Here is a 22,540-nt window from a genome sequence, read left to right as displayed (position 1 = left end):
TGCTGCTGCCACTTGTCCGGATGGAGCTGCGGTCAGGCTCCTGGGGCACAGAGCAGCACAGGCTGCAAGCAGCATGGTGGCTGTGCTGGGAGCAGGGACCCCAGCCCCACTGCAGCACAGCCCAAGGCACCGGGCGTTGCTCATCAGTTGAAGCTGCATCACCAGCACTCACACCCATCTGCTGCTGCCCACCAGCCAGCTTTGCTTGGAGCACAATCTTTTCCTCAACTTGCCATGTGCATTTTCCTCAGAGATGTGAATTCTAAGCTAACTACCTAGAAGAAAAATGAGAGAAGGTGATGTTTGCTGGAGTGTAATAAAACTAGTTTATTTACACAGTAACATGAATGCCACAGAGTACACAGCAAAGTACCACAGCAAACCAGAGTGTAACTGCCCCTGATCACAAAGGAAGGCTTGAAGTTTATATGCTTATATAAAAATGTGTACATGTTGATATGAAGCACCAGATAAAGCAATGCAACCAGGAATTCCAAATACAAATTACCCACAAGAATGGAGTTCAAATTCAAGAAAAACAAATCCCTCAGTCAAGGGATTTTAAAGAAATCTCGCTTATAAAAGATCATCCATTTTGTAACCCCTAATTTAAAAATAATTTCTCCCCTTCTATTAAAGACAAGAACATATTGTTAGATGCTCAGCATAATTAAGTTTTAAAAGAAAAAAACCCAAGGATTTCAACTGCAAAACTTTCCAATACCAACAAGCCAAATGATAAATAGAGGCCCGAGCCACTTTTGAAGAGGTGTTCCTTATGAAATGACTGTATTGAAACTTACACAATCTTAAATATATATTACATATACGATATATAATATATATATTTTCAGATTAAAGGGGGCAAAGAATACTTTTGGGATACAAAAATTCATATACATACATAGGTACATATAAATGTGCCTGCACACACTCGTATGTATTTATGTATATATGTGAACATACATTTCTTCCACATTAAAAAATAAACAAATTCCAGCATCTCGTAAATCCCTGAAATTTTCCCCTTGGGTTTATGGAAAAGGAAATCTTCATAATCTGAAGTACAATCCAAATCCTCACATTCTATAGAGTGGGAATATGCTTCTGTACAGGTATGCTGAGTGTTTCATTTCTGACTGGCGACTCTGCTTGATCTGAAAGCATTCTGTGGTTTCCAACTAAATGCTGAGTGGAGCACCAATAAGGAGGCTTACAGGGAATTATTTAAATTACATTCTACGTCTGTTCAAAACCACCATCCTTCAAATACTGCATCCAGGTGAATAGTAAAATCCATAGGAACGTCTACCAGAATTTCTTCTGAAAAGCATTTTCTTTGTATTCCTTTAGTATGTTTGGAATCCAGATGATAGTCCACAGAATATCTCCACAGGCCTATTATTACAGGCATTAAAAACTCTAACTCTGCCCTTCTCTGATGTTACGTTACCACGTCACCACATCACCATCTCACCTCTGTGCCGTGCACTGAAGGCTCTCTGTGCTGTAGGTTTTACAGGAGCTGTAGCAGAACCAAGACCGTCTTTGCAAAACCACAGTTGAGCACACGCTCACGCACTGAGAAATGGTCGTGCACTGCTTGCACAGAGGAGCATGCTTTAGCTCTTGTTTGGAGTAAAGAGGAACGGAGATAGCATTGAACGGTTTGATTCAGTTACCATCGTATCCCTTAGAAAAGTTGCAACTGATTTAAATAAAACCAGAACTATTTAATTTATATTTCCACATGAATTTGTTATTACAAACAAAATATATTAACTTAAGTGGGGCTTCTCAGCACCAGAGAAACAGATACATCTTAATTCAGCAGCAAATACTACTTTTATATGCTAAAGTTACGGCCCTACGGTGCAAAGCTGCTGAATCAATTCTCTAAGTGGCCGATCACTAACACACATCTGATTTATTTAAATAATATCTTTTCCTAAAATGTTGGAACTCCTCTGTGTTGAAATGTCAAAATGATTCATTCATACCTTGTGGGGGCTGCCGGGATGCGTGGAGCACACCAGATTTAAGGTGGAGTGTTTGAGTAAATGCTGTGTGTTCCCGTCTGCGGGCCAGCAGCAAAGCATCCTAGCTTGTGCTGTTGGTTTCATAATGTCTGAATACTGAAGAGAGATCAGGCCTCTGCACTGAACCTTGCTGAGGCTCCAAAATAAGATTCTGGATACTCTCATTCCTGAACATTTCTAGGTAAGGTTTTGCTGATAGATTCTCTTCATATTCACCTGGTTATGCATATTGACCGTATCGGATCTGAGGAATAAGTAAGAAAGACAGAACAAACCCATCCTCCATAACATCTCAAGGGGTAGGTTATTCAGAACCTCTCTTTTACCAGAGGCATACATTCCATCCACAGAGCACGGTGTGCAGCACATCCACTACTGCCCTCGGGATCAGCACACCTTACCTTCACTGCTCCTTCCAAACTAAAGCAGCTCCTCGTCTCCTAGAGCTGAGATTGTCAGTGCATTAGGCTTGTTTTGATGCGGCCGTCAGTCTAACCAATTGACTCGTCCTGTTCTCCCTGTGCAGATGCAGTTCCAGACCTGAAAGCCCACAGTTTTGGTTGTTAATCAGGTTTAATGCTGTACAACAAGCAACTGAGAAGAACCTGTTCACCTAACTGCAACTTCAGAAACAGATCTTATAGGATAGGTCAACTCAGTATCGTACAAAATACAGCATTTACTTTATTAATTAATTTATTTTGTCTGCATCTTAACGTGGGCAGTATTATTTATAGGGCTATTACAAGAAGAATAAGATTTCCAGCAACTGACCAGCTTCGTTTGAGTTTCTGGACAAGGCACTACATGTTGTGAATCCAATCACTGTGTCCTCTCTGTAACATCAGAGAGGGTTTTAATGGCTCTAATGAGATCAGAAACCACTCATGATAGTTCTTCAAGCAAGCACGTGATTTTCCAGAAGTTAGTTCCACTGGAAAACTCTTTAGAGTTCATGATAAAAATATCTGAATGACAGCTTTTATTAATAGAAAAATATATATTTACAATCAATACTGCTATCTTAGATTTGCAGCTCTTCCTATTTCTTGAGCTCAACTGAAAGTGCGACTGCTAAAAAATTCAAGGTCTGTGCACGTATCCATGTGAGTTCAAACATGCACAGCCGGGGGTTTTGTTCCTGCTGTACACAGGATCTCAGCTGCAAACAGAAGGGGATTTTTTCCTTTTGCTTCGCAATTATGCTGTAGCATTCTTAGGATCTGTTTACAATCAATTTAATGCATACATTCTCGGATATTTACGTGGCAATATCTGTTGCCAGGATGAAGGACCATCACAAACATTACCATCACCAGCATCAGAGTTATGGGCACACCTGCAAAGTCAGCCTCAAGCTCCCCGAAGGAATACCTCAGGCCAGGATGTGTTTGACTTCTCTAAAGAAAAACACACACAACATTACAAATTGCTAAAGTTTACCCAGTGCTGCACAAGAAGGGATGGGTAGTGAACATCTATCCATGCTTGCTTATACTGCAGAGTTAAAATGAGTATTGGTTCATCATAAAAAATACAAACAGAAATTAGATAGCTAGAGATACAAAGGCTTCGGACCCGCTGCATTAAGTACATATGGTTGTAAAACGTTCAAAATTCCACTTGGCATGTGTGTGTTGACATGCAAGTGAATCTGAAAACACGGAAACCCACTGGCTTCAAGGAACGAGCCCCCTGCAATGACAAGTGGTCCAAGAACTGCTCCAACAGCCTACATGAGTTGGGTGAGAAGTTATGTGCACGCAGGCACTATGAAACAAACACAAACCAGACCACAGAGAACACGAAGCCCTACTCTCAGCTCAGCACTGCGACTAACAGCTAGCAGATAGGATGCATGTGGCTTGTCATGCTCGGTGTATGTAAGCCGTGAGGGCACTGCCCTCCTGTCTCCAGGTAAAGCAGGGCTGCACCCAACGTGTGTGTGATTCTTTGTAAAGGTTCTACAAGCTGCTCGGCAGTAGTATAGAAACTTTCTTTCCTGATGCAGCGAAGCATCTCAACTACATACATTGCACTTGGGCTTTTAAAGCACAGTCTTTTTTTTTCCCCCGTCAATGCCGCCATCCTTGCCTTCTTGCCAAGAAAAGAAAGAAAAAATCTCACGTGAAAATATATTACCCTTATCCTTGCCTGATCCTTCACTGATACAGGTGAATCAAACACAAGAATAATAATCAGAAGTTTCAAAAAGTCTTGAGAAAGGTCACAGAGACTGTCTACATACTACAGCACAATCTACGTAGGCTTACACAGTACTCAGCTTAGCTCTGAGAGATGCCAGAGAAGAATAACACAGAAATTTCAACCCCTCCAAATGAATGGTGTGGATCCAGAGCTAGTTTTGCTGACCTTAAGCCTGCAGGACTGTTTGTTCTGTTTCCATGCATCTGGTCCAAGCATGCATACGCTGTATAAAGTGGCTATTTGTTTCAAGGCTGAAGTGAATTGATTCCTCACAGTTTTAACAATTAGAATGAAACATCCATCCATAAAAGGAACACATGGATAGCTGCATTTATGTGCCAGGAAAGTAAAGGAAGGGGCTGCAGATCTAGCATCCGGTAAAGGCTGGTGTGTAAAGTGAACATTGTAACATACAGCTTTAAAAAATACATACAAGAATTGCACATAGATCCATAGAAGAGAAGCACAGGCTCATAACTAGGGCTGTCTGCTTTCCATCACCTGGGTTAGAATATTCAGCATCACTTGCTCCTCTACATCCGAATGAGTTCTTCAGAGCGACTCAGAGAGCAATTCAGAGCCTAGCAATACTGAGCAAACACACCGTCTGTTCAACTGCAGAGGTTCTGGAGGAAACAGCCACTGGGTCAGGGAAGGAAGTCAGCAGATGTCTCTAAAAATGCAAAGCTCCTTCAGGTTGAATTTTTTCAAATTTTGCTTCTCATTCTCAGTAATTCCTGCTCTCGTCCCAAACCCCGTCTGCAATCTTTGATCTTTGAGCTATTCTGACAACGTGCCATTTTCAGGGTGTTGTCTACAGCAACATGAGCATGCACTGGTTACAGCAGACAAGAGAAGTGCAGCCAAACACCGCTGCGGGAAAAACGGATCACGATGCTGTTAGTTGTGGCTGCCAAACTTAACAGCTCCCTTGATAATTAAACAACACTGTTTTTGCCCCTTGTTTTTACCCTTCAGAGAACTGTGTCTGCAGTAAAAGTGTCTCCATTTGGCCTGTTAGCTACATGCAGACGAGCTCCAAACACTCCTATCTCCTGCCAACATGCCAGCAGAGCCAATTTCAGTCCCACTTTGCAATATGGCACAAGTGACAAGAGCAAACCAAAATAAAACAGAAGAGGTGGCTGTTATTTTCGACCCCAATTCATAGCAGTGATTGTCAGAGAAGATTATACATGGCCTGTCCTTTTCAAGTCAGGCTTTAGTGCCTTTTACGATGGAAGGGGAATTTCAATTGCCCACCATGTGTTGTATTTTTATGGTATAAATGTGGTTATAGCTACAGTACATCAGCTGTCCAGACTGGTGAGCGTCAAGTAGGGGAAACAGGATAGACTAAGTGTGCATATTCTGCTTTTTAATGCAGAGGTCTTAAGCCAAGGATAACAGTCCAATTAAGGCAACATTGCTGAAATCAAGGATGAGATTAGAAAGGATGTGGGTAGGCAGTGTGTCAGACGGAGAGGAGGGAAGAGAACAAAGCACAGATGCTTATTGCCTGCTGACAGGGGTGCAATCAGCAGGACAACCACATCTGCAAGGAAAAAAGAAGGCATAAAATGTAAGAGAGAGAGGAGAATCCACTTGGTTGAGTCCAAAGGAAAGAAGAGTCCAGCCCAGCTGTGGGGGACCAAGAAATTTCGCATGGGATGTGGAATGAAAGCAGTGGGGCAATGTGGGTCATCCATCTCCCATTTACAACTAATTCATCTCTGCTATTCACTACCAATGCTACACACAGAATTGGCAGAAACTACCCAGAAGAGGAGGGCAATTTGTTTACTGTAGTTATAGAAATAGTGGTATCGAAGTTTGCTCTCCTTTTCATCCAGATATTTATCTAGCTACAAAGTGTCTGATCCAAATGCAGTCATATGTATAAAACGAATCCCTAAGAGGCCTGGCAAAAAAGCAAAGTTCTGTCATACTGGGTACAGGAGGCAATCTCTCCAATTAGAACCTATTTGCTCAGAGTTGCTGGCTTTGACATCTAGGCCTTTTTTTTAAACACTTGTTCAAAGTGTGAGCCCTAGGGCAGGCTGGAGCGAGGGCTGGGCTGGAGGTGCTTCATAAAAAGCAGCAGGTCTTATAAACTAGTGCCGCTGCATGATTCTCACAATGCGATGAAGGGAGTCTACAGTCGCAAAAGCCAGATATTGACAACACAGCCAGTCTTCCAGAATCACTCCGCAGTCCCTGTCAAAGGACTTCTCCGCAAACTTTATCATCAGCAGCGTCCTTTTGATGTCCAGCCAGTTCTGAAGTACAGCATCTTTCCGGGCTGGGTTGGAAGATGTTCTTAGAGCGTGGAACAAGTCCTCACGTGGACCCCAAAGCAAACACTGAAGGATTCCCTTGGCTTCTGATATCAGGATCCTCTCAGAGGGGTTGGGATTCAGCAAGCAGCTGGCAAGTTGTTGAAGCCCTTGAGAGTAGAGGGAGCGGCAAGGGATCTTGGGGAGATCAGCATGAGTGTATTCCTTCTCCTTGAGCTCTGGATTCTCATCAAAGGGATTGGGTAAGTGCAGCATTTCGTAGATAAGGATGCCAGTCTGAAATTCATCGCACTTTTTGTACTGCGTCGCAGTGATGATTTCTGGAGCCAGGCGGGACTGATCCCGTAGGACCTCAGGATCTACCATATGACTCTTCTGCTTGGCCTGTGAGAAATTGCTCACTATTAACCTGGCTGGGCACGCAGTGTTGGGACTGGGCTCCACGGACTCAGAGCTCAGAGGGCTGCCTCCTGGTCTAGAATGAACCAGCAGCAGGTTCTCTAGCCGCAGATCACAGTGGGTGATGTGATAGGGTTTCAGGTGCTCCAGGCCCAAACACAGCTGTAAAAGGAGAAGACAGACCTGCCTCTCATATAAATCCGGGCTTTTGGCATGGCGAGGAGCAGACTCTCGCACAAAATCCGCCACTGTTAAGTACGGCACCTCTCGTGTGATGACCACAACACGGCTGCGTGGCTTGCTGATGGTCCCCTGGTTACCTGAGCTGTCCTTCTGCGAAGCCTCTGTGTTGGAAGGAACGCCTCCGTTCTTGTGCTCAGGTTCTTGCTCTTCTTCTTGCTCTTCTTCCACCTCCGGTGCATCGGTATCTTCCCATGGAAGGAGGCGAACTGGCACTTCAGCAAGGAAATGGCCACAGTCCTGCTGGATGTTAAAGTTGATAGCCAGACTCTGCCGGATAGACAGGCTGTGATAATACTGCTGGGACTCCTTAGCTTTGCTCTTACAAATCTGGGGGAAGAAAATAAACATAACAGATATAACATAATGATTCATTTGTAAATTCTATATCCTTTTTGTAATGTGTCTACAGTCTAGCACTATAATAACACCAGCACTGAAACACTTTGTGCTGAACTGACCTTGGCACATGAATGTGTTGCACTGGATTGGATCTGTAGCTGCAGATCAGTATGTGCAAGCAGCACCCCGTGCATGTAATACTGCCTGGAAAATACAATTCAGGCACGTTGTGCTTCCAGTCAGAATAGCAGCTGATACACGGTAACTTTGCAGTGAAACCTACAATAAAGTCAGTTGTTTATCCATACAATTTTATTTCCTGTTTTTCCCTCAGGTTTGTATGAAGCTTGAGCAACAACAACAAAATAATAGCAATATTTATAAATAAATATGCACAGAATATCTGAACATCAGATGATTGCATGACTCAGAGTGGCATAACAAGTTACCACCTATCAGCTGAGCTAAATAACTGGATGCATGCTCCTTGCCCACTGTAATTGGAAACTGAAATCCTACACACTAACACATCATTTCTTCAGTCAGGTGTGTGTGGGGGGATGGAGAGATTTGCTCTGGCTCAGCAAACTCATTAGAAAATGGTACCTTAACTGCTTTCAATCATTTGTCAGCATGCTAAGCACACACTGACATTTTGCTCTATTAAGCCATATCTCATTGCTGCCCAGAAAGATCTTGATATGTACACGATCACCATAATTATCCTTATTAATTGCGTGCACTGTCATAACAACTTGAAGCTCCAATCTCCTTATGACAGCCACTGGACCACCTCTGTTGGGGGCTCTGTTCTAAGGCATTTACTCATCAAAACTGCAGTCCCACAGAGACTCATCTGTGTTGACTGCTGCATGTTAACCACACTTCTGCTAACTTCACTGAGACCGTTCAGAGCCTGTAAGTGCATGTTTTAACCTTTCCAAGGTTAGAGCTGTATGCTGCCAGCTGGATCATCCCTATGAAATGCCTTCCCAGCCTACTTACGGCACCCTGGAAGGGAGGTGTCCTCTACCTCCTCTCATTTTTTTCCCCTGCTTTTCAGCTCTATTTTACTTTCAATCAATCTGATTCTCCTATCCTAACTGATACTAAAAATGATTGATTTCCACCGTTTAACATTGCACTTTCACACTCAGGAAAATGTAACTGTTCTGCATTTGGAAAACAGCCAGCCCTCATTACTCTTAGATTTATTCCTAACCCTGTGCTTCTTGTTGCTCTTTTCTGGGTTCTCTTTCATTTAAGACTTCTCCAGCACCAAGGAGAACAGAACCTTATATATAATAATCACTGTTATCCCTCCCAGGGTGAAAAACTCACTGATTCCACTGTTACTGTTGTGCAAAAATCCTTCACATCACTGTCAATTATACAGTCAGAATCCACAGCTCAGCCAAATGTCCCCCAGCACCAGCTCTTAAATAAGAGATTTTGTTTCAGACTCCATCAAAAATGGAGATGCTAATTCCATTCCTACTGCAGGGACTTTTAGAGGTCATCTTTGTATCAACAGAACAGCAATTAGAAGACCAAATGGTATCTTGATTAAAATCAATACTGAAGTGACTGCTTTTATGAAAACAGTTTTCCCATCCTTATCCTGTTGTTAAAGAAGATAATAAAAACAAACTGTAATCACACAAATGCCCAACAACGACAGCTTACGGACACTTCTCTCATTTCCCTTGTTTAATACATGCAAGTATATGGGCACATGAACAAGCACACCGTATCTACTGAAACAAGAAAGCTGAAATCTGATTAGAGATGTATTTCCTGCCTCTTGCTTTTTGTTTACAAACAACACGATGTGAGAAGTGGAAAAGGCAGCTGCTTTATTTAAGGCTGATTAAATTGGTGACTCCACAAACACTGAAGTTTGTACACTAAATGTTCTGTAATTGACAAACAGGAATGGAAAGCTAAACTGCCTGGAAACAGCAGCTACAGACTGCAGTATGAATCAGACACCTGTCTGAATTCATAAAACAGTGAATGAAAGAAGGACCAGCAGCAATGTGATGAGCTTTTAAGTGTCTGATTACTCTTCATTCTCCTGCTGAAATACAGATGCCGTCCAGGTAAGCACTGGGCTTTCAGACTGCAGAATTCAGATTCTCACTGTATTAATACCTCACTAGAATGGGGAGAATGTGCTGCAAGCAGTGGAGACACACAATTATTTTCCCACTGATCGGTTCTAAGCTGATAGAATGAAATTTCGTTTACTGACTTTCACTAGATAAATGGAATCAGAAAAAATAAGGGCTGAGAAACTTTCTGTGCTACTTTGTTATTTTCTGTGTTGCACTCCATACTCTGAACTTTATCTTCTGAATTTGAAACAGAGCAGCGAATGCTGGCCTTTAATACCATTAATGTTTAATAACACAAGGCTTTGCATTTTGTATTGGAACAACCCCACCATCATCTACAACTATAATCTGAATGACTGAGATTCAAAATTTGCAAAGTAAATTAAGCAAAGTAAGTTAGGTAAGCAAAGTCTGTATTTACCTTTGAAAACATTTAGGGGCCAGGTTGTGAAATCTGATGGACTCATTAACAAGAATTAACAACTCATTAACAAGACTGTGATGAATTGCAAAAGAAGCTGATGCAGAGCTTTTCTGTTGGGGATGGTTAAAGCTATCTCAAAAGTGTGAGTTAATATCCAACCCAGTTTTCTTTGTGTGATTTGTCTGTTCCAGTCACCTATTGTTAAAAAAAATGTATGCAGAAATCTGTTGCTTTTTCTAAGCTATGAAGAAAGAGGCTGACCTGAGTTTGGCAAGCCTTCTTTCTAATGCTGATAATGGGCTGGTTGTTCAAAAGGTGAAGCAATGTCAGTAAAAAGCCCTTCCTTGTGATGCAAGAAGGCAGTGAGATGAAAGAAGAGAGATATGAGTATGAAGGAATGGGAATTTTCCACCTCCCTTTTTGCTGGTACCAAGGAATCACAGAATGGCTTCGGTTGGAAGGGACCTCAAGGATCTTCAAGTTCCGATCCTCCCTGCTGCAGCCTGGGCTACCAACAGCTAGATCAAGTATTAGATAGATCAGGTTGCCCAGAGGACCCCATCCAACCTGGCCTTGAACATCTCCAGGCATGGGTCATGCACAGCCCCTCTGGGCAGCCTGTTCCTGCACCTCACCACTCTCTCAGTGAAAACCTTACCCTGACATCTAATCTAAATCTTCCCAACTGGACGTCGAGCCATTGACCACAACCCTCTGGCTGCGACCTTCCAACCAACTTCTTATCCACTGAATGATCTTCCCTTCAAATCCACCTTCCCCCAGTTCAGAGATAAGGATGTGGTGGGAAACCATGACAAAGGCCTTGCAAAAGTCCACACCAGTTGCTTTCCCTTTGTCCTCCGATGGTGTCACTCCTTCACAGAAGGCCATCAGATTGGTCAGGCATGATCTGCCCTGGGTAAAGCCATGCTGGCGTCTCAGATCACCCGCTCATCCCTCACGTGCCTTGATATGTCTTCCAGGTGAATCTGTTCCACCATCTTCCCAAGTACAGACGTGAGGCTCACCAGTCTGTAGTTGCCCAGCTCCTCATCTCTCCCTTTCTTATAAATGGCAGTGATGGTTCCCCTTTTTCAGTCATGGGGGATTTCACCTGACAGCTTCAGCTTTTCAAATATGATGGAAAGCAGCTCAGTAACCACATAAGGCAGCTCCCTTAGGAGCCAGGGATGTATGTGGTCTGGCCCTACAGACTTGTCTCACAAGGTGATCTCAGACTTGGTATGTGTTGGTCTTCTCTTCAGTACATCCACAGCAACCAAACTTTGGTCATGTTTATTTGGACAGGACAAAATTCTCTATATCCTGCCAGTTCAATATTCTTCTTGTTTTTGGTTTTGTTTTTCTTTTCTCCTTCACAAAGAAGCAACATTTTAATGTTTCAGAGTTTTTAAAACTTGTTCTGCATTAGCTTTTATTTTTCCATTACGGATCCTGTAGCCTACTGCGCCATAGGCTGGCTTCCATTTCACCAGCAGGGAATCTCATTTCCACTCTGTCCTGTGCATTTTACAGGGCATCGGTGAATTTAAAGTAAGATGAATATTGTGGGAAATGAATTTACAAGTGCTGAAAATGAGAAACACAGAAGATCACAAAGGCTGCACCATCTGTGCTGCTCTGTTGTATTACACACAGGGACAACTGCAAATGAAATTCTGTGTAGAATGAAAGCTCGCTAATCCCAAATTGATAGCTTGTTCTTGGCACAGTGTTTTCTTTCCGAGGAGGCCAGTTTGATCTCTGATTGACCTCATTTTCTTGATCTGGCTTCGAAACAGAGCTTTGACTTTTTAATGATGTGCCAGAACGCAGAATTCTGCACTATTAGAACTGATCTTGGAAGGGGCTGAAGTTTAATGTGGGTGGCTTTATTTTGATCTGCAGCATGACGTTCTGGGGTGACATTTGAGAAAAGTTCTGCAGGCTCTGCTAGGAAACCGCCTCGACAAAAAAACCCACCAAATCTCAGCACACCAAGTGACAAACTAAATATAACTGGAATATAATTGCCAGTGCAACTAGGAAGCTGTCAGCCAATACTATTTATTTCTGCACTGCTCCACTTTATACATGGAACGAGAACCTTAGCAGAAATGTTTCACTCACAGAGAAATTCTGCCACCCTGAAGCAATCAGAACAATATATATTTAATTGCTTGTTTGGAGCTGTTTGTACCTTTGCAAGTCCTGTTATCCTACCTGACCCGCACTGCAGCACATGCCTATGGCCAGACCACGTGTGGTGAAGGCCATAACCTCAGCTCTTTGATTTCCTTACATTTGCATGGACTCTGAACCATAATTACTATGTGTGCCTATTATATTGCACTATCATTTCCTTGAGAGTTTGATATCGAAAGTAGAAGTTGTTTCCTTCCACTGCACTGGCACAGTAATTCACGTTGTCTAACCATTATTCATTCCGCGTAATTGCATTATTACTGTTTTTTTAAGGTCCCTGGGATATTGCTGCCATATTAAGTCTGTTTAGGGACTGTAAGAACTGGACTTGTCCAGTGCACTTTGTAGAGGAAACTGGTTCTCAATCCTGCCTTTATTTCTGTTTTGGGGCAAGAGGGTTAAAATGACAGAAACATGCATTTATTTGAGGCAGATGATGACATCATTTGACTCATACCAAAAATAGTCATGATAGTAAATCTGGCACATCTGTTGAAACTGAATTCGAACAATCCCTGTGATACAGGAGCAACCTGTTAGAAGATTTTATAAAAAATCAAAGCTGAACTCAGCAGCAAATGTTAAAACAATGTTGAAATGTACTGAAGCTCATCATAAGGGGAGAAATCCACTAGCTGTAGTTTAAAGTTGGCAATGCAATTCAGTGTATTAGCATAGAGAATGCAATAATAAAAACAACTACCAAAGAAGTGTAGAACTAAAGAGAGCCTGATCTGAAAGAGAAAATGAAAATACAACAGTAATCCTGTATGTGGGCCTTGCTTGGCTTGTGGAGAAATCAGAGGGTGTCTGTAGTGAGACTATCTTCCAATAGCACATCAACTGCAGGGCAGGGCATTTCCCAGAATAACTTCTCATCTTCACATGACAGCAAACGGCTCTCTGTGATCTCCAGCTGAATGATGCCGTGGTGGATACGTCACTCATGCTTGTCACATCTAGGATGCTATGACACAATTTTGTAGTCCAAGAACTACAAAATGCGTGGAAAAAATATAGCACTTATAATATATGGTATTTGAGTGCATGACATTGCCATGCTCTGGTCTTACTGGCTTTGTACAAGGTGCCTGTCCTCTGCCTAAACGTTTAAAGTAAAAGCACAGGTCCTGCCTGTCAGGCTGTACTTTCAAGGCACACACACACCGTGCGAAGAGGAATTGTAGTGGAGCTAACCCAAATCTGCCCATGTAGAAAATTACAACTTTGGGTCCCAGAAGCAATGTTGTTTGTATCACTGTGCTGAAAGCAAACTGACAAGAACCTGAGTAACACCAAACTCGATTCTGCAACCAGACCAGATTGGCAGATAAATTCACCATCTTATTCATGATCTTTTCTCGGCTGCTTTGCACCACTGGGCATGGCATCACACAGCATCCATATCTAACTTCAAATCTTTCCCAGAAGAGAGCCTTGGTTACTAAAGAAATGCAAACGACTGTGCCCACAAATTTGCCTTGAAAAAATGCCCTTTCAGATGAAGGTGTCAACTGCAACAACCTTACCTTTCTGTTATTCACTTATCTTTCCTGTAAGCAGTCATGCAGGAGCGAAAGCAATGTTTTGCTCCTTTAAAACAGCACCTTTCCGAGAATGCCAACATGCTCTATGAGGAATAATGACTTATGTCTCACACCTGTGCTGGGTAATAACTGCTTTATCTCAGTTTCAACGAGGAGGAGGCAGGAGTTCAGTGATTTGCTCAAGGACATACAGGAAGTCTGACAGACCCATGACTCTCAGCTGCCTTTCTCACTGTCCTCCTACCCCATAAACACTGAGAACTGGAGAGAGGCAGAGCTCAGAAAAAATAACCAATATAAAACCTATGAAGTATCAACACCTAGCGAGACAGCTGCCAACTATTCATTAATACAGAGCAGTAAGTCCAGTAAATCTTCCTGCTTTTATGGACTTGCTGAACAACCACCTCATCATAAATCAATTGTTTCTTTAGCAAAAGGCAACAAAGTCGAAACGGACAAGCTCAGCTTTCTTATCATTTTCATGCTATAGTTCATAGGGCAACACTGATGGCCAGACAGATTTTGAAAGGCTAGTCATGACATGGTGACAATTTAAGAACCAGTATGGCAACAGAAAAACATACAGCTCTGGAGTTTACATTTAAAACTACACGGCTCTAAAAGTGGAAAAAATTTTAGGTCTTCTATAATTAAGAGTGCTGATTTATTATCATCTGATTTAGTACTTCAACACAGGTTAATCTGCGTGCGGGTGAATTTTTAGTACTACAAGTTCCCAGAAAAGTGCTGACCAGTCTTAAAATAATACAGCTTTCTCTTCAATATTTCACTGAACAACGATCATGCCAAAGACTGAATTGCACTGATCTTCTTTTAATAATTTTGGAGTTGCAATAAAAAGAGACGAAACTTCAACAGCAGGTACGAATTCCAGACACGGCTCTTGACAGAAGGAAAAGCCTTTGTCCCTTTGTCTTGGGATTCTTATTTTTCATGCACCACTACAAGTAATACTGTAGGACCAACCACACCTGGGGGCAGTGCAGTTATGGCTACTGTTGCTACAATCTGTCACTGATGTCTAAGGTCACCACTATTCAAAACCCCTCTTACCTTGACTGCATAATTGTTGAGAGGATCTTTTGCATAAGAAGCCGGGTAGTAAACTGCATCACCTGCCTCACAACACGGCTTGTCACTGGTGAGCCTGAAATCCGACCAGCTGTCTACTCCAAATCGCAGCTGGTCTTTTTGTCCGGCCATGAACAAGTCTTCACATTTAAGTGCCAGCTTCTTCAGCGAATCGGTGTGAAGGTTTCGGATTTTACCTACCACTTCTTCTCGATTTTCAATTCCCCGATAAAGTGCTTGCCTCTGTGGCTTCTGGACACCTCTGCTCTGCTTAGACTGCGAGACACGTCTCCCCGTCAGAGACTCCATGCTATTGGAACAGCGGTCCTTAATACTGATAGTGGTTAGGCTGGAAACACTGTTAGTTGCTGAGGTGGTTGTCCTTAACTTTTCTGTAGGCCTGTCCAAGGAATCTCCCGACTCGTTGTCCAGTGCCTTGAGCTCCAAGCTGACCGAGGAGCAGGCGCTGCTCGCTTCCCAGTTGGTGTCAATGTCATAGGTGGGATTGGCCACAATGCACAGATTGTTCTCAAGAGCTTGCTTCTGGAGATCTCTGGGACTGGGCTCTGTGTTAGCTCTCAAAATTGTCTTTTTCGGCAGTGGAGGCGGTGTTGGCTGTAAGTTGTTCAATGTCTCCTGCTCTACTATTCCTCCAAAGGCAATGGCATCGTCCAAAGCTCCCTTCGGCTGCCTCGGCTGTTTCGGAGGTATCATGGCTGCTCTGGACTGTCCTGTGAGGTAAGAAAACAACAGTAACTCAAGATTAAAGTACTTTGCATCTGCTGCTCATATTTGCACTTTGCAAACAAATTTAAGAAGGGAAAAGAAAGAAGCTGACTAGAACCCCCTCCTCCCATTTGGAGAATAGGTGAATGAATCACCTGAAATGATGAACTAATGAGAAAGCAAAATGACTAAGTCAGCACCGTGCATCTATTATCACACAGAGCCAGTCTTTATTTGACCTTGGTACGGGTATTAAGATCAGTTCCAGTGCTGACAGTGCTTGCATTTTATATCACATAGCACTAATTACAAAATGTGCAAGCAAAACCCAAAAATGAGTTTTGGCACTCCGGTCAATTTCAGTTTCAGTAATTATGCTCAGCCTCCCTTGGTTCCGTCTGCAGCCAAACATCTGTAATGGGATCCTTTACTTCCTATTCCGATGGACTGAAGCGCTGGGTGGGTGCTGCTAAGTGGCTTTGTGTACTATTTCTGTGAAGGTACATCTCTCTAGAAAGTGAAGTCATCTTTTTTATATATCCTCATAACAGTTTCTAAGGAATTCGATCGCTTTGATTTGAAATGTGCTAAAGGGGCTGAAAGCATTGTTTCACAAGGTAGAACAGAACAATTCCCAGGCAAACACTGTAATTTAACAGCTTCAGCAGATGCGTCAGAAAGGTAAGATTGCTCTAGCAGATGCATTAGTTGAAAACAAGGAAGTTGCACCTACTTTCACAGAGGTTGACAAGCATGCTGCTACTGGCTTCAGAGAGAGTAGGATCATAGTTTGATATTACAAAAATATCAATATCTTCTACCCACCAATTTTTTACACCCATCCCCATCCGTAGCGTTCTCAAAGAGTTCCTTTCCTGACTGGACACAGGCACCCTTGCTGGCAATACTGAGTTCACAGACACCCTGACAGAGATTCAGTCGAGAGATTCCACACAGCAGGTTTCATGTACAAACGCATGGGATTTCCTCAGAGACCAGTTAGCTTTCAAGGTGTGTGCTTCTAGAGAAGATACACTGCTGCTGATGTGTTTTGGATGCATTTTGGAGTGGATGATTATGTTTAATAACTGCCAGAGTTCTTGGAAATAAAGAATAACTGACACCAATGTAAGAGAAGTAAAAACAAAACCTACCAACCAACCAACAACCCAACAAACAGACCAATAAATGGCCAGCTTGCTGCTGTTTGGGACAATTAAACAATTGTCACTCAGACCAGAACAAGACTTTTCCCCTCTTCATACTCAACTGTTGTTTTCAGAAGAATTATTCCATCCATTTTCTCCTGCTGCTATAAGGATCACTGGCAATCACAGTAAGGTGGGGAGCTGATATCGACAGCTGTAGCACAGCAGCCACGAAACACAATTATGCACTGCAGAATTTCAGCTGAGCATCTTTACCAAGAAGGGAACAGCCCATGGAAATATGCCACAGCCGTCTGACTGTCCAAGATGTGGTACGTGCTGAATCCTTAAAGAGAGAACCATACCCACAAACAGAACAGTCTTGAGCCTTCAATTTCTAACAATCATTCTCTTTTCAGTCATTCCAAGGAGACATCAGAAGCGACAGTCATATCTCTATCTTTTGTTTAAGCTCAAGAATCCCCCAGAAAAGCCAGATGGATTTTGTGATAAGCCTGGATATTCCAATGTTTACAAACTGCATCTTGAGCAGGAAATTCTGTTAACTTGGTATTTGCATTGGCTGTGGATCTTTTCAGCCTGACTGTCAGGTAAAATTGCACAGGGCTGCTCCCATGGGTCACCGCTTTTTAGCTCACATATTAATAAAAATGCTTAAAGGTTGGAAAGACTGGAGAATCCCTGTGTATGTCTCTCAAACCATCATGAAGGTCACTTAAAAAAAACAAGTAACCCTGGGGATCCTCTGCTGCTCCTTTCTCACCTTTGTTCTGCAGTGAGTGTGCTCTACAGAGCTTCCCTCACTCTCCTCAGCTCCTAACACTGCTGCCAGCTGAGCAGGAATGAAACTGCATCAGATTGCAGGTGTGAGGAGTGCCACGATTCACAGGCAGAAGCAGAGCCGATATCTGCGTGCCAGAATCACACATCCAAACGCACAACATGAGACAAGTTCACTTCTACTTCGGATCCATTTTTCTTGCTGATCCAAACACGCCGTCTCACGCAGCAGTTCTCTGCTCTTACAGAATCCCTGCCCTCTGTCCTCCTCCCAGCGACATTCTGTATCTCAGATCACTTCTCTGTTTTATCACCGTTACCCTCTACCCCACTATGCCAAAATAGACTAGTTGGTGGGTTTGGACAAAGGCTATTCTTTCAGGAGGCAGTTTCCTAATTTGCCTTGTCCGCGTGACTCCTAAGCTTGCACCAGTGAGAAAACAAATCAGAGTGGCAGCAGCCGAAACCCTCTCCAAGAAAGGTAAGATTTATAAGTGTTTCTTCCTGACTCTGTATTTCCTGCCTGCTTTAATGGCCCTGTCCTCCAAAAGCCATTCATACAGAGGAGTGCTGCTACTGCAACCACTGACTTTCACTGCTTGCAGCTTTTGTATAGCTTTTGGAGCTGACATAAAAACATAACCAGAGGAGCTTTTATAACCAGAAATAAGCCTTTCAGATGTCTGGTAGGGTAGCAGGATACAGAGAACTGCAAGAACAAGTCATCATGTAGTTTCTTTTTCAAGTATTCCCAACTCAGGCAAATGAGCTTGTAAAGCTGCCGTGTTTCACTGCAGCTCCTCACCACAAGAACCAGTTTTCCATACCAAAAGCTATCCATGCAGGTTAAGTGCCTGCCAAACACTATCTGGCCTGCTTTTATGCTGACTTCTTAATACAGGGCATTACTTTCATGCCCAGATAACCAGGCCTTCCAGCTCAGCCTTTCCCAAGCATGGCATGGATACAGCATGCACATTCTTTACATCATTGCCTGGGAAGAAAAAGTTTGTCTTCAGTTTTGTTCCTGCTTGAAGGCACAAAAACATTCTTTTGCACACAAGTACTGGCAAAGCATTTGCTGTTTTTCTTGCCTACCACTTCGTTCTCCCTTGAACACTCAGCTTCCTCAACTACTGCACAGACTCTCCAACCTTACAACCCTGCAAGATGAAAGGAGGAACAGGCACAATATCAAGCTACCACTTAAAGATCTTTCAAGTGGCTTCTAGATTGTTCAGAGACTGAAAAAAAATTAACTCTATAAAGACAGCAGCTTTATGGAGAGCTTTAAGTAATTCTACAGAACAAAATCTTCCACTGTAGAATCTTACTACACAATTAATGCAAATTCATAAGTTACAAATTAAATATTAATTAATAGTCTCTGGACACCATGCAGAGATATGAAATTCTAAATCAGCCCTAAAACAGATTTTATTTTATTTCTCTGGGTAACTGATTTATCATTTTTACACAATTTTCACATGTTGCATGGCCAAGAAAAGCCAACGTGAATAATCATACACATACAACGTGGGTAACCAACCTTCCAAGACAGCATCTAGCAAAATCCCAGCAGAACTAAAGTGAAATCCATGGATTCTGTACTCTAGAGACCAGAGAGGGAGAGCAATTTTTGCGTGGCTCCTTATGTGCCTGCAGGGAAGCTGAGACAGGGCTGGGCAGACGGCATGGCTGTATCCTAACATCAATAGTTTGAGACTGCACAGAACAATTCTGCAGTGAGAAGGGCTTGGCTACTGTCATGGCAGCTGAGGGTTAAAAATGAGACACACGTAACCTCTCTACTCCTATTGATACACCCAGCAACACCCTGCGCTCTTTTATACCATCACTATGGTGGGATCTTTTATTTCCTAAAAAATCCCAAGTCTGTTACGTTGTATCCAATTCCCAGAAGAGAATCCCTTATCCTGCAAGGCTTTCCTGCACTGTTTTAATTCCTAGATGTATGCATTTACACGTTAGATGAAGTAACAGCTACAACTTGCATTTTATTTTGCTTTTATGGCTTGTATAGCTCTGGCTTGTATTTTATAAATGAGCTTTCTCAAGCTTTGCATCTGCAGTTTGGTACCTGACAGATAATTGCTTGCAGGTAGGACTGCAAACTGCTGATGGGACAACTGCTGTGAGAGAAGTGGAGGGCCAGAACCATTACTGTAAACTACGACCCCACTTAATCTTACTGTTATTTCTGTTCCTAACATTTCATGTAACATGTCACAACAGAAGACGAGACACTTATCAAAGTAAGGATGTGATATTGTTTGCTTTTCCATAAAAAAAGAAAGAGCGTGTATTAGAATAGTATTTAAAAAGGCAACCTTGTGCATTATGCTGCAAATTGCCATGTTCATTGCTATAGCAAATTGCTGTATGTTTTCCAAACTCCGTCACAGACTGCAGTACGTAACCATAAAAAGGTAACTGTCGATACAACTGTAGCCGAAACAAAAGTAAGCATAGTTTAACTCAATTATCTTACCTATTTCCTTATTATCCTATCTCTCATTTCCACACATTGGTATTTGTTAACTCCACAAAATATATGATTTTGCTGCTGGGGTGGTGGAAGAGTGCAAAAAGTTGGAGTTGCTCTGTGCCCTCACTACTCATCTCATGATAGCCATCTGAATTCTGGTGAAGCCGCTCGAATAAACCAGGAAGAAGTTTGAACTGCAGCCAGAGAACGCAGTGCCATTTAGGGTAGCATTGCTTTTAACAACTAGCAGAAAGCTTGCCAAGCCAGGCTAAGTCAAGCCTACAAGTTACTTTAACTCCTTCATATCTAAAATGTACCCTGATGACCGTGAAGCTGGATGTGAGCTGAGGGTGAGGATAAGATTTGGAACGAAATGCTCGTCTCCTTCCTTCTCAGACACCCCCTGAACCTGGTGGGTTTTGTGTATGTCCACAGATGAATGTTCCACAATTTCTCTGGGCAACCTGTTCCAGAGTTTCACGATGCTTTATGATTACATTTCACATGAGTTTACTGCTCTCACTTTGTGGGAAGAAAAGAGGTCTACAAACAAAAGCACTTCTAGCTGCCACCAGGCCTAACAGCTTGCAGAAGTGAACTCAACTGAGTAAAGACTTAAATACAAGAATCACAATGACGCTGCTTTGGATGTGAAATGCAAGCAATCTTTTGACTGTAGGAACACTATGGCTACAAAACAGTGACTCCTCATGAGCAGTGATATGTCATGCATTAAATGTTACAGTAGGCTTCATCCTTTTTATGTTAGTCTGGTTAGGATTATGGGCTAACCAGACATCAGCAGTTTTATGTAGCTAGATTTACTGTCTGGATCATATCTGTAATGTATTTATGTCCTAAATATGGAAAACATATTGATGCTGACCTATCCGTATATCTCAATGAATGGAAAATAATTAATTAGGTCTTTGGATAATTCCACCATAAAAATCTACATTTTAGTTGTTCTTGAATTGCAGCTTCTTGGTAGATGTTGATATCATTCTTTGGCAAGGTATTTTCCTCTTCACATTTCATAAACAGTAAATCTAAATTTAATTATGCTTTATTATAAGAACAGGCAATCTCAGCCCCAAATTCACATTTCAGCAAAAAATATGCAACAGTATTGGTAAATATTTAAGAAATGTATGCACCTGATGGTTCAAAACTTTGGTCCCCAGTCCCTCAAACGTGTATGGACATGCCAAAGTCTTATATGTCTGAGCCATCTCAATGCAGTCAGTTTATTCTTGTATTTACACATTGCTAAAAATGAACAAATGAGGGATTTTTGCTCTTCTACAAAGCTGGCTGCGGGTCCTCCCAAATTCACAGTACTCCAAACCAAAACACTTTGGAAAACAAGGTGCATCACATTGTTACTGTGCTTTGGAGGATGCTTATTTGCCTTCCACAGAAGCCCTGTGTACATGCAGTTTTTCATATGACTCAGGAACTCAGTGGTAGCTGAGCCAATGGTGCAGTCTGTTCAGGATATTCCTACTTTACATTTATACAAAAGAAGAGAGGTAAACTCTCAAACTAGGATAAGAAAGGCTTCAGGCAACAAAAGATGACTGCAGATGTTTCAGCAGCTAGTGATACTGTAAAATAAAGGGCCCTCTCTTCTGCTAAAGCTTGGAAATACACTGAAACCTAATTATTGTTTTCAAAACATTGATAATTTAAGCTGTATATTAAGGCTCTCTGATAAAATTCCTCCAAATAGATCATAGGATCATAGAATGGCCTGGGTTGCAAAGGACCACAATGCTCATCCGGTTCCAAACCCTGCTGTGTGCAGGTCACCAACCAGCAGCCCAGGCTGCCCAGAGCCACATCCAGCCTGGCCTTGAATGCCTGCAGGGATGGGGCATCCACAGCCTCCTTGGGCAACCTGTGCCAGTGCATCACCACCCTCCGTGTGAAAAACTTCCTCCTCATATCCAACCCAAACCTCCCCTGCCTCAGTTTAAGACCATTCCCCCTTGTCCCATCACCATCCACCCTCACAAACAACCATTCCCCCCTCCTGTTTATACGCTCCCTTCAAATATTGGAAGGCCACAGTCAGGTCTCCCAGAAGCCTTCTCTTCTCCAAGCCAAAACAACGTGTCTTTGAAAAGCATCTCTGAGGCATTCTTAGAGCCTCTCTGACACCTTTGCCCCCCCTCCAGCCCAGACAGCCCTGACAGCCTCCAGCCCCCCCCACAACACCCCATAGATCCCTCCAGCCCCCCCTACACCCCAAGCCTTTGTGCTTGTTCCATCTTTACTTTCCCGGTTGTATCCCTCAGAACGAGGCAAGATAATTTATCCTTCTGTAAATAGAAATTACAAGCATATCTTTAGGAACCAGCTTTATGAAAGCGCAGTAAGTAGCTTGAAAGACAAGGTTCTTCACAAACACGCTCGGATCTAACTCTTATTCTCCTCTGTA

The 22,540-nt window shown here is 42.5% G+C and overlaps 1 protein-coding gene across 9 annotated transcripts in view; it reads right to left on the bottom strand.

Moving 5' to 3' along the window:
- Window positions 1-307: 307 nt before the first annotated feature.
- The window catches only part of PEAK1 (pseudopodium enriched atypical kinase 1), a 95,727-nt gene continuing 73,494 nt past the window's right edge, over window positions 308-22,540 (bottom strand). For all 9 annotated transcript variants that reach the window (XM_042876272.1, XM_042876268.1, XM_042876277.1 and 6 more), the window contains 2 exons: window positions 14,896-15,644; window positions 308-7,513 (listed from right to left, as the gene is read on the bottom strand). In XM_042876272.1, coding sequence (XP_042732206.1) covers window positions 6,362-7,513; window positions 14,896-15,644 — 1,901 coding nt within the window. In that variant the 3' untranslated portion in view covers window positions 308-6,361. The remainder of the gene's footprint in view (window positions 7,514-14,895; window positions 15,645-22,540) is intronic.

This window comes from Lagopus leucura, unplaced genomic scaffold (genome assembly GCF_019238085.1).
Source record: "Lagopus leucura isolate 7727_CA_CO unplaced genomic scaffold, USGS_WTPT01 Super-Scaffold_100015, whole genome shotgun sequence".
In the NCBI taxonomy this organism is placed as follows: Eukaryota; Metazoa; Chordata; class Aves; order Galliformes; family Phasianidae; genus Lagopus; species Lagopus leucura.
This window is presented reverse-complemented; position numbering and strand designations above follow the sequence as displayed.